This window comes from Denticeps clupeoides, chromosome 1, assembly GCF_900700375.1.
Source record: "Denticeps clupeoides chromosome 1, fDenClu1.1, whole genome shotgun sequence".
In the NCBI taxonomy this organism is placed as follows: Eukaryota; Metazoa; Chordata; class Actinopteri; order Clupeiformes; family Denticipitidae; genus Denticeps; species Denticeps clupeoides.
The window spans coordinates 33031860-33044126 of NC_041707.1; the positions used below are offsets into that span (position 1 = coordinate 33031860).

Sequence of the window (12267 nt, forward strand, 5' to 3'; positions counted from 1 at the left end):
AAGCACATGGATGCAATATATGTACACACATGCATACGTACACACTTGAAAGAACTAAGCAATGCATTTTAGAATGCAAACCGGATTCCAAAAAAGTTGGGACACTACAAATCGTGAATAAAAACTGAATGCAATGATGTGGAGTTGGGACAAGGCCATTTTCACCACTGTGTGGCATCTCACCTTCTTACAACACTCAACAGACGTCTGGGGATCGAGGAGACCAGTTTCTCAAGTTTAGGAATAGGAATAATACAGACCTCTAACTGTTCAATCGTCTTGGGCCTTCTTTGTCGCACCTTAGTCTTTATGATGCGCCAAATGTTCTCTATAGGTGAAAGATCTGGACTGCAGACTGGCCATTTCAGTACCTGGATCCTTCTCCAACGCAGCCATGATGTTGTGATTGATGCAGAATGTGGTCTGGCATTATCTTGTTGAAAAATGCAGGGTCTTCCTGGAAAGAGATGACGTCTGGATGGGAGGATATGTTGTTCTAGAACCTGAATATATTTTTCTGCCTTGATGGTGCCTTTCCAGACATGCAAGCTGCCCATGCCACACACACTCATGCAACCCCATACCATCAGAGATGCAGGCTTCTGAACTGAGCGTTCATAACAATGCTCTGTGGTCTGGATGACATGGCGTCCCAGATTTCCAAAAAGAACTTTGAATCGTGACTCGTCTGACCACAGAACAGTCTTCCATTTTGCCACACTTCATTTTAAATGATCCCTGGCGCAGTGAAAACGCCTGAGCTTGTGGATCTTGCTTAGAAATGGCTTCTTCTTTGCACTGTAGAGTTTCAGCTGGCAATGGTGGATGGCACGGTGGATTGTGTTCACTGACAAGGGTTTCTGGAAGTATTCCTGAGCCCATTCTGTAATTTCCTTTACAGTAGCATTCCTGGTTGTGGTGTAGTGTCATTTAAGGGCCCGGAGATCACGGGCATCCAGTATGGTTTTACGGCCTTGCCCCTTACGCACAGAGATTGTTCCAGATTCTATGAATCTTCGGATGATGTTATGCACAGTTGATGATGATAGATGCAAAGTCTTTGCAATTTTTCGCTGGGTAACACCTTTCTTTCTGCGCAACTTTGTGGGAATTAGTGATCCTCTACCCATCTTGGCTTCTTAGAGACACTGCCACTCTGAGAAGCTCTTTTTATACCCAATCATGTTGCCAATTGACCTAATTAGTGTTAATTGGTCTTCCAGCTCTTCGTTATGCTCAAATTTACTTTTTCCAACCTCTTATTGCTACTTGTGCCAACTGTTTTGGGATTTGTTGACACTGTGAAATTTTGAATCGACATATTTTTCCTTTAAAATGATACATTTACTCGGATTAAACGTTTGATCTGTCATCTATGTTCTATTACAAATAAAATGTTGACATTTGCCATCTCCACATCATTGCATTCAGTTTTTATTCACAATTTGTTTAGTGTCCCAACTTTTTTGGAATCTGGTTTGTATATAAACAATGTTAGAATTTCTCTGTTTTATTATGTTAAGTACAGTAATGAATATCATATACATAACACAACACCATCTATATAAGTTTTCCGCCGCTGTGAAGGATTTTCGTCAACTGAGTCCGCTATTACCCTTCACATACCAAATGTGTCCAGCGCTGTGCTCTGAATCCCATCCCTCTCTATGGGATGCATGCCTGAAGAGTGCATCTTGCTGCACCCAGCAGAGCGGCAAGTGATGCTACACAAGCCTCTGCAGACGCAGTGGTCAAAGTTGAATATTGCTGAACTTTGATCCCTGCCGTTGTGGCACATAAACACGGAACCAATAGACAACACACGACCAATTACCACAACACCGCGAAGAAAGAGAAAAATATCGAATGCTGTAGGTCCAGCACTGCCTGGTGATATGGAGCCCCAATCATGCCAATGGTAGTCAGTGTCAGCTGGGTTTGCTCCTTAGGTGTGCCTGCACCCCCTGTGGCATCCAGGGGAAGCTCAGCATCACATTGTGACAGAGGTTGGGGCTTTAACCACAACAAATTTTTACACAACATGAAACATTTGGGCAAAAATAAATGAATAAAAATCCACGAAACCCAGAGCTATAGGCTGTAGGAGCGGATCTCTTACATGCACGTCACCAATCATTAACACGTGTCCATTTGAATAAACGGATAAATCAATTGTATTGAGCTTTTCAAATGAATGAGTCTGGCCCAAAGTGAAGTCATATTTTCATCTCATTGTATAGTGTTTAATGCACTTATTATAATTCTTTCATTATTTTAGGAGCCCACTGACAGCCTGGAGGACAGTTTGATCTTCCCACGGCCTGACTTCTCTGTCGGGATGGACAACAGCACGGAGGAGGATGGTGCAAACACTGATAACCCTGGCAACCAGGACCACTCCCTTGACAACCCCCGTACGTTTCCTGGGCAACGGTTTCATTATGTATTCCTCTGATTGATTATGTAGCACGGGGTTCAGCAGAATAACAGTACTTAGAAGCTAAAGCTCATTGCAAGGATTCAGGATGAAGAACAACCTAATTACTGTCATAATTAATAAAATTTTCTGAATGTTTTTTCCATTAGCTATGAAGAATAATGCTGACAGGAAGTTCTCCTACCAGCAGCTTCCTGTATCCCTTAAGCTCATCTACACCATACTTCAGGTCTCCATTCTCATGCTTGATTAATTGGAGTTTTATTTCTAACGCAGCGATACAGAAACTAGAAAGTATGTTTCTCCCTCTTGTAGGAGATGGCCAAGTTTGAGGAGCCAGACATTTTATTCAACATGCTGAACTGTCTGAAGATCCTGTGCCTGCATGGAGAGTGTCTGTACATGGCCAGGAAAGACCATCCTCAGTTTCTGGCCTACGTCCAGGAGAAAATGCTCATTCCATGGTAGAGGACCTGTGCTAAATGGGTCTCAATTATCATTTTACTGCTGAATTGCAAATGCATCCTATAGAGTATACAGCAATCATCCACAACATTACAACCACCGACAGGAAAAGTGAATTACACTGATTTTCTTGTCACATTGTTCAAGGAACAAGGAGCCTTCAAATTCCCAAGAGTCATGGGGGTGTCTTCACAATATCGGCTACTTGGTTTTAATGTTGTGGATAATTTTGTGAATAAATGTTGTGAATAAATGCAAGAATATAATGTGAATTAATGACAATTCCTGTGCCACCCCAGCCTATGGAACATGCTGAAATCTGAGTTCTGCCAGCTGGCTTCTCTGGCAGTACCCCAAGTTCTCCATGCCCTCTCACTGTCTAATGGAGCTGACATCTTCTGGAAGTTGGTGGACAGCAACTTCAACAGCAAGGACTGGAAGATCCGTTTCGAAGCAGGTGGGAGAATTTTTTTCAATTTCCCCAGTTGTCTTTAAAAAATGTGTTTCCAGTTTGTACACATATGGTAAATGCTATTACATTATCCTTATGTATCTATTGAGCAGCCACAGCTGAAATAATACAGAATGCCAGTCAGGTTTCATGGTTTTAATAGCAATACCCCTTTTATAGTAATAAAGCAATAATTAACCAAAAAAAAACATGGTGTTACAAAACTACATCATATAAATATGTATCAATGCATGCAGGTATTTGCATAAATAAAAATTATTACACAACACTTTCATGATTTGGTCTGACAGATTTTTGAATGAATTGGAATTTATTGATTATGTGTTTGAACATATTTTATAAATCTTTTGTAAAATACCTATTCTAGAAGGTGTAGGTTACATTTAAAATGATGTTAGATAAAGAGGACCTCAGGTGGTCAAGTGGTTTAAGAGGTTCCTTGTTGTTCTTCTGTCTCTCTAAACATGAGCATATTTCATAAAATAAGACAAAATACATCCAATAGAACACACATTTCCATGCACAGACTAATGCTAATGTCTTCCATTTTCGCCTGTGTTGTATTCTACTGAATAGTGTACTTGCACATGTACACCTCCCAAAGTGCACTAGTAATCTCCCTTTTTTGTGGCGTTGTCATGGTTACCAATAGAAATTAGGAATTGTGGGATTATTGGGAACCTATTATAGTGATTGGCAGAGGAGAGCTGTGACCTTGCTGACAAAGTCACAGGAACAGACTCTCTATGGGGATCCTACGGAGTGTCCATGGAGGTTATCTATTTTTTAGTACTACAGACCAACCTACAGTGTCTGCTCAATCTATTATTTTTAGTTAAATGCTTTCATGGATATGCAGATAAAGCAGTCATTCATACATGAATTTCCATTACATGCCCCCATTTCAGACTTTAGGTAGCACAATAAATAGCATAATAAATAATGACGAATTTCAATCATCTCATTAGTCTCTGAGATTAGTGGAACCAGCAGATGGCTGTTTGTTTGTCTCAGGAAGAAAGCTACCTAACAAGAGAGCAGTTAGGCATCAAAAGCAGCTTCAGATCCTGCTGGCAGCCAGATCGTCTGGTTTCAGTCGATTCCCCCTCACCGCAGGCCTCGGAGCAGTGTTTCTTTCACCCTCTCTGTGTCTCAGCCGTTATAAGGCTGTTCTGAGATCTGCACTCTGGTAGATTTCCTCAGGACCATCTGGCCCAGGCACTTGCCAGACCTCTACTGTGTTTAAATGTGATTTCATACTGCCACCTAGTGACTGTTTTGACTAGTGACTTTTATTGACACAAATAGCCCTAACACACATTGTATGTTGGGGCATCCCAGCTTCAGAGTGTCTCATCTATTATATGTGTAAATAAATTACCATTAGTATTAGTTGTGTGCTGTTAACTAATCCCTTTTAGAGGACCACATGCAATTATTATTACCCACACACTGCTCCCCGGGCGCCTGTCATGGCTGCCCGCTGCTCACCAAGGGTGATTGGTTAAAAGCAGAGGACACATTTCATTGTGTCACTGTGTCCTGTTCTGTGTTTCACAATGACAATCACTTCACTTTCACTTCACTTACAGCTCAACTGAGACAAATGTAATAAATTATAGTGAGTATAGTATCGATACTTCTATGGACTTTGGTGGAAGCCAGGTTCAGTGCCATTTATACATAATGAACCAGATGTTTCTCTGTGGGGCACTCAGTGGAGAGAGTGGCGGTGCTGTGTCGTTTTCTGGACATTGGCTCGGTGACCAAGAACCACCTGCTGAAGTACTCTCTGGCCCACGCCTTCTGCTGCTTCCTAGCCAGCGTGGAAGATGTGAACCCAGCCGTGGCCACCAGAGCCCGACTGCTGCTGGATACCATCAAACGGCCTGCTCTGCAGGTGAACACACTGCAATTTAAAACTAACATTTACAATTAAGCTTTAAAAATGTTGAGCTTTACCTTTTTAGTAAGAAAGTATAAACACAGAAAGGTGATTAGGCGTTTGTGGTTGTGGTTTTCCTTCAGGGCCTGTGTCTGTGCCTGGACTTCCAGTTTGACACGGTGGTCCGGGACCGTCCCACAATCCTTAGCAAACTGCTACTCCTGCACTTCTTGAAACCAGAGATTCCTGCTCTGAGCTGGGAGTTTTTTGTCAACCGCTTTGACACTCTGTCTTTGGAGGCACAGCTTCACCTGGACAGCAACAAGGAGTTCCCCTTCCCTTCCAGTAAGTGTGTATGGCTGTTTTTGGGGCAGGGGAGCGTGTTAGAGAAGGATACTTGTGACAGAAGTGTAGTATAACATTATACTTCTTTCCTCACATCTCTGTAGTAAAGCCTATATTACAGTTTGTATGTGGTTCTCTTAATGGGTTTTCACAAAAGTTATTTGGGTTACATTTTTCAGATAAAATTTGTAATGCAAATCCGGGCCTTGTTTGCTGTTTTCCCAAATATATTACACAATATAACTCAGAGCAGAGCCCAGCCATTGAGAACTGTGAGTTGAACAACCCTGAGACAAATGAACCCTAAACATGTATATAGTGTTATATCAGGAATCACCACTAGATTGACTGGTGATCAAGGCCTATAGGCATTATATTGTTTCCTCATAGTCCCTGAAAGAAATTATTCTAAACACTCATGGAAAGCAAAGTGACTGTCAGCTAATTTAATGCATTGAAATCTTTAAAAATGATTTAATAATGTGAATTACTGATTAACAAAAATCTAAAATTAGTATACTTGTTCCATTTATGTATGTTACTTGCCATGTAAGCCATCACCGCTGTGAGGACCAATGTGGCCAACCTCAGTGATGCCGCCATGTGGAAGATACGCCGCGCACGTTTTGCCCGCAATCGGCCAAAAAGTGTCCGTTCTCTCCGTGACAGCGTCAAAGGATCCGGCTCCGAGTCCAAGCGAGCATTCTCCCTCCCCGAGACGCTGAGCAACAAACTGCGTGAGTGTCTCTGCAAAGAGTCTCTGTCTTTCAATCTATTGCCCATCAACCCACTGCTTGGTTTGTGTCTTTCCTGTGCCACAATTGATTGGACATGGACATATACATATACACCTCCTCCTGTCTTGTCTGGGTTGCTGCTCATCAACTACACAGAACACTGTCTGATATGAACAGGCCAATTCAGAGAAAAAATACACATCAGACCAGGATAATGTCCATATTAGTTATGCCTTTCACTAAACAATGTTTCTGTAAAGTCCTCCAATTCACTCACTTGTCCCATAAAGACAACAGACATTTGTGTAATTTATTTAATTGTGTTTTCCTAAATGTAAATGAGAGATTTGCTACATATTAATCATGTGTTATATTCTATTGTATTGTACCAGTAATTTCAATTAGTGTCAATTCTGAATGTTAGTTGGACAGACGGGGTAACTTGAGACTCAAATGTGTGTTCTGAATGATCCCTGCTGCATCACCACCCTCCTAAAATGTGTCTTCATATATGGTTTTTAGCTCTAAGGTTTACCAGGCAAGAGCAGTCTGCACCCACACTTGGAGATATGCTAGAGAAGGTCCTGCCAGGTAAATACACCCAACCCAGACAACTTGTGAAAGATAAGAGTGTCTTCATTTGCAACATTTCCTTTATAGGAGTGAACATCTAGTCAGTGTCCTAACACATCCTTAAACATCTACATATACATTTATGGCATTTATTAGATGCCCCTATCCAGAGCAGTGGTGGCCTAGTGGGTAAGGAAACGGCCCCATAATCACCAAGGTCCCACTGAGGTGTCACTGAGCAAAGCACGGTCCCCGCACATCCACTAAGGGTGATGGGTTAAAAACAGAGGACACATTTCATTGTGTGCACCGTGTGCCATGTTTCACAATGACTATCACTTCACTTTCACCTCCAACCAGTAGTTACATGTACAGTCACCCCAGGAGACAGGGTTAAGTGTCTTGCTGAGGGACACAATGGTAGGAAGTGGGTCTAGGCTACTACCATGCTACCATGTGACACGTTTTAAGACATATTGAATAATTCTTTCTCCTCCCCTTCTCATCTCTGCAGCCCACATCCACGGGCAGACCTCTCCTTCAGAAGATGGCGCAGTCATAAAAGACCTGCTCCCAGAGGATGCCGGAATAGACCACCAGACGGTTCACCATCTCATCATGGTCCTGATGAAGTTCATGGCCAAGGACAAGAGCAGTGCTGAGGCTGACATCAGCAGTGCCAAGGCCTTCAACACGGTGAAGCGGCACCTGTACGTGCTGCTGGGCTACGATCAGCAGGAGGGCTGCTTCATGATTGCCCCTCAGAAGATGCGCACGTCCACCTGCTTCAATGCCTTCATTGCTGGCATCGCACAGGTACCATATTCACTACTTCTGAAGAGGATCAGTGGTGTCTAAACCTTAAATGTAACTAAATACACTACTAATCAGAAGTTTGGACACACTCTTGTATTTTTAACATTATAAAACCAAACAGCATTTCACAACCTTGACAACCATTAGGGATGGTTGTCCTTTCACAACCTTTCACAACCATTAGGGATGGTTTCCAACAGTCCTGAAAGATTATGATGAACACTTTCTTATCATTCACTCATGTTAATGAGGATCTCATGAAGTGACATCTTAGTCTCCTCTGACTGTTGACTGAAAGTGTACAATTATATATTATTTTCACAATATCAGTAGTGCAGCACTTGTTTGTATTCTGACACCTTATCCACCACGAAACACTCTTGCTCTAGGTGATGGACTACAACATAAGCCTGGGGAAGCAGCTCCTGCCCCTGGTGGTGCAGGTGCTGAAGTACTGCACGTGTCCACAACTAAGACACTGTTTCCAGCAGCCGCCGCGTTGCTCACTGTGGGCCCTCAAACCACACATCCGACAGATGTGGCTCAAAGCTCTTCTGGTCATTCTCTACAAGGTATCTTTTATGCTTTCAATACAGACTACATTACCAGTCTTGTCTTATTTAGATTTGAAACATAAAAACGGTTTTCTGAAGTGGTCTCCCAGAGCTATAGTTTCATACACAAGAATAGTGTTGAATGGGAGGTGATTGTCACTTATGCCCTTAGTCTTCCTCAATATGCATGTTTTAAAGATGTAAGATGTAAGTGACCTTAACATCATTCTAGTGATCTTTTATCATAATACTGTTTGTCCTTCTCTTATTGGCAGTACCCATACAGGGAAATGGACGTGAGTAAAGTGGTCCTGTGTCTGATCCACATCACCATCAACACCCTCAATGCCCAATACCATAGCTGCAGACCCCACGCCACAGCCGGACCCCTGTACAGTGACAATTCTAACATCAGCCGATACAGCGAGAAGGAAAAAGGTGCCAAATGTTATAGCAGGCATATACACCATGACTGTGATCTCACATGTTTCCCAATGGGCTTCCCAGTATATGGACATCAATATATTATTCACATGTAACTTCAGAATGAAAATCTCCCCTAAAAAATAATGACACATCGTTAATATACATTTCCTATTGACTTGGGCAAAAAGTACTGGGTACAGGTATGCTGAGAAGTGTGTCTGCCTCTCTGGCGGTGTCTTTGCAGAGGAGGACAGTGTGTTTGATGAGTCTGACAACCATGACACCCCCACTGGGGCCTGCAATAAAGAGTCACAGACCTTCTTTGCCCGGCTCAAGAGGATTGGAGGCAGCAAGTCTGTCAAGTACCAGCCAGTGGAGCTCAATGCCCAGAAGAGTGAGTGTCACTGTGTATTTAGGTTGGAATCTATGGATTCTGAGAATTTGTTAGAGACGTCCCAACAGATTGTTATCATCTTTGTTCTTCAATAGCTTGCATGTTTTACTTTATCAGTTTCCACCATTTCTCACTCTTTCCCTTTTTTAGGTGAGATAGAGCTGTCTGAGTATCGTGAGGTTGGTCTGCACGACAGTCTGATTCACTGTGCCCGTGAGGAGACTAGCAAGAAGAAACGTTTGCAGGCCATGCACAAGCAGAAGTCTCTGGACATTTCTAACACTGACTCCATTCTCTTCAACCTGGATGAACACCGCCGCAAATCCTGCATAGACCGGTGCGACCTCCACGGAGGACCACCAGCTGTGCCCCCTTCTTCTCTCTCCTCCTCAGTGACAGGAGGACTTCGGAGACCCAGTCACAGGCACCAGGGGAAGGGTTCTTCAGACGGTTCCTCGGTCCGTGGTGGAACAGAAGGGTCTGAACTCAAACCAGACCCCCGTCGTGGCTCTTCACACTCAGACACACGTCCCATCATCCCCGAGGTGCGGCTCAGCTGCATGGAGACTTTTGAAGAGAAGCAGCCACAGCTGTCACTGCCTTCTTTGCCCGGCCTTGAGCTGCCGTTGGTGGTGCCAGGCCCTCCTTCCCTGACCAAAGAAGACCCAGACCTTATAGACCTTTCCTCTGACTGCACCTCAATCCCAGAGAAGCACTCCATCCTCTCAATGTCTGATAGCGACTCGCTGGTGTTTGAGCCCTTACCCCCCCTGCGTATTGTTGAGAGTGACGAGGAGTTTGAAGCACTGACCCAAGCTTCTGCTGCTCTGCCCAAGCCCAACGGCAAACTTCACTCCTCCCCATCCACCAGGAGTGGCATCCTCTGCCTCTCACCCATATTCCGGGTCAGTGTAGAGGACTGCTCCAGAGATGGAAGCAAACAAAGCAGCCCAGCTGGAGGAGGAAGCCCCCTCCAATCTTCAAAGACCAAGAGGTCCCCCTTGGTGACTCCTCTGGTTTCACTGGAGCTTCCAGACAGTCCCAGCCACCCACAACAACAGCAATCAAGTCAGGAGAGCCCCATGACCCTTAAGCAAAAGCGGGATCTCTTCAGGAAGACCCCCAATGTACCTGATACCTCCTTGGATGACCCCTACTCACACCCTGAGGACACCAAGTCTGGTTTTGGGGTAAGCTCCAGCCCATCGGGGAAGAATATCTTCCTGAACCTCCCCCAAGAGCCTCCGGAAAGCCTGAATCAGCTAAGGAGGGACAGCAATGGCAATTATGAGGAGGATGATGAAGACGATGACGACGATGTTGGCGACGAAGGCGACAGCGACCCTAAGCCTGATGATGACAATGATGAAGCCGAATTTAAGATTCAGATAGTTCCTCGGCAACGTAAGCAAAGAAAGATTGCGGTGAGTGCCATCCAGAGAGAGTACCTGGACATCTCCTTCAACACGCTGGATAAGCTGGGGGAGCAAGGCACTCATTCTGGTAAGAGGAGGACTCGGGATGAGTCTGGAGATGTTCAACATTCCCCTTTTTCCATCAGCCTGTAACTGTTCTGCTAGGGTCAGACTAACAGTCGTTCACTTAACAACTTTTACAAACTGTGGGAAGAGATTTGGCTAATATATTAATAGTCGTTGTCCTTTTTTTTCCTTATATTTTTGGTTTATATTCATTTTCTCATCTCAAGTCATGGTAAATACCCACTTAAGTGGTTCATATAGGTTCTAAAGTGATTAGGTTCTCAAAATAGGTTCTGTAAAAATTTGACATTTGAAAACCTAAAGTAAACCTAAAGTTCATAAAATCCTGTGTATAACACTTGCGTACATTTCAAACTTACGTCTACAGGCCAGATTTTTTGACCCACCCAACCTAACTATGTACTTTTTTTATTATTTTTTTATAGATAATATAACGAGAAATCGTTTGAACAAACTGACTGGATTTCAGAATTTTGTAGTGAAAGTAATGTTAGCAGTAATGTAGAGGCAGTGGTTGATTATTTTGTTAAAATTGAACTTAGTGTATTTTGCTGCATTACATTTTAAGAACAGTCAGTTAAAATTTTTAGTGTTTTTATGTTTTCTTGTAATAAAAAAAATGAAAGACTATAAAAGAAAGAAAGAATTGTATTCATGTATTTTTTATTTTTATATATAAGGGTGGTCTCTTCTAGCCTGTAGTGTGCAGCCCTGAATTGTCCAAAATCTTGGAAAATACTCCCATGCATAACACAACATTCTGTCTCGCAACTTCAAGCAATAAAATGTTGTAGAGGAAATACTAAAAAAAAAAAAGATCCATCCCTCACCCGTATACCAGAAGAATTCTTTAATCTACGCCCTTCCCAGTCACTCACACGCATTGCTTTCCAGATCCCAAAGCTCTGTCCACGCTGGAAAAGCCCAGAGAATCCGCTTCGGCCCCCACCCTCGAGGCCACTAACCCTGAAACAAGCAACCGCTCTTCAGTATCAAGTAGGGTCTAACTACTGTACCTTCTGACTTGACACATTGGTGATTTTTCCTCCATTCATTTCCTCTGCAGTCAATAAATAGAGGATAACAAAAGAATTACCGAAACAAATCTATTAGATAACACAGTTGTCACCATGCCTTTCAGGTGTGCATCAGCCTACCCAGAACCCATCTGTCTTTGTGTCTCATTGGTTTCATCTATAAAACATACAATCAATTAGTTTTATTTAGCAGTCGTTACGTAATAAACATTCATCCGTGATGTGATCATGTGACTATGGCCTGAACTTTATATTCCTTACAATTCCTTACATGTCTGTTTCTGTGTGTCCCTGTAGCTCAGTACAGACAGGTGAAGCGTGGTTCTCTGGGCGCTCTGACCATGAGTCAGCTGATGAAGAGACAACTGGAGCACCAGTCCAGTGCCCCTCACAACATCAGCACCTGGGAGACAGGTGGATACTTCAGTCAGCGAGGCTCACTTCCAAAACATTTCATTAGCTCCAAATAGACAAATGAGTTACAGGGTGGACGAGCATAATAGTTTGTCATTCATACGTCATTCAAATAATAATGTGTCACAAGTAAAGAGGCTTTCGGTGCTGAAGGGTTGGGTTTTGGGTTTTGTTGTCAGCACTAGACAAACAGTCTGAAAAAAATGTCCC

General features: G+C 43.1%; 1 protein-coding gene across 4 annotated transcripts in view; it reads left to right on the plus strand.

The window, feature by feature from the left end:
- The window catches only part of unc79 (unc-79 homolog, NALCN channel complex subunit), a 45337-nt gene that overhangs the window by 19816 nt on the left and 13254 nt on the right, over window positions 1-12267 (plus strand). For 2 of the 4 annotated variants that reach the window (XM_028971310.1, XM_028971342.1), the window contains exons 20-34: window positions 2279-2414; window positions 2587-2666; window positions 2753-2901; window positions 3202-3359; window positions 5093-5274; window positions 5403-5604; window positions 6159-6341; window positions 6864-6932; window positions 7429-7730; window positions 8120-8302; window positions 8560-8722; window positions 8955-9104; window positions 9255-10607; window positions 11501-11602; window positions 11941-12057. In XM_028971310.1, coding sequence (XP_028827143.1) covers window positions 2279-2414; window positions 2587-2666; window positions 2753-2901; window positions 3202-3359; window positions 5093-5274; window positions 5403-5604; window positions 6159-6341; window positions 6864-6932; window positions 7429-7730; window positions 8120-8302; window positions 8560-8722; window positions 8955-9104; window positions 9255-10607; window positions 11501-11602; window positions 11941-12057 — 3529 coding nt within the window. The remainder of the gene's footprint in view (window positions 1-2278; window positions 2415-2586; window positions 2667-2752; window positions 2902-3201; window positions 3360-5092; window positions 5275-5402; window positions 5605-6158; window positions 6342-6863; window positions 6933-7428; window positions 7731-8119; window positions 8303-8559; window positions 8723-8954; window positions 9105-9254; window positions 10608-11500; window positions 11603-11940; window positions 12058-12267) is intronic. The other 2 variants (XM_028971331.1, XM_028971321.1) reach the window with 2 other exon arrangements.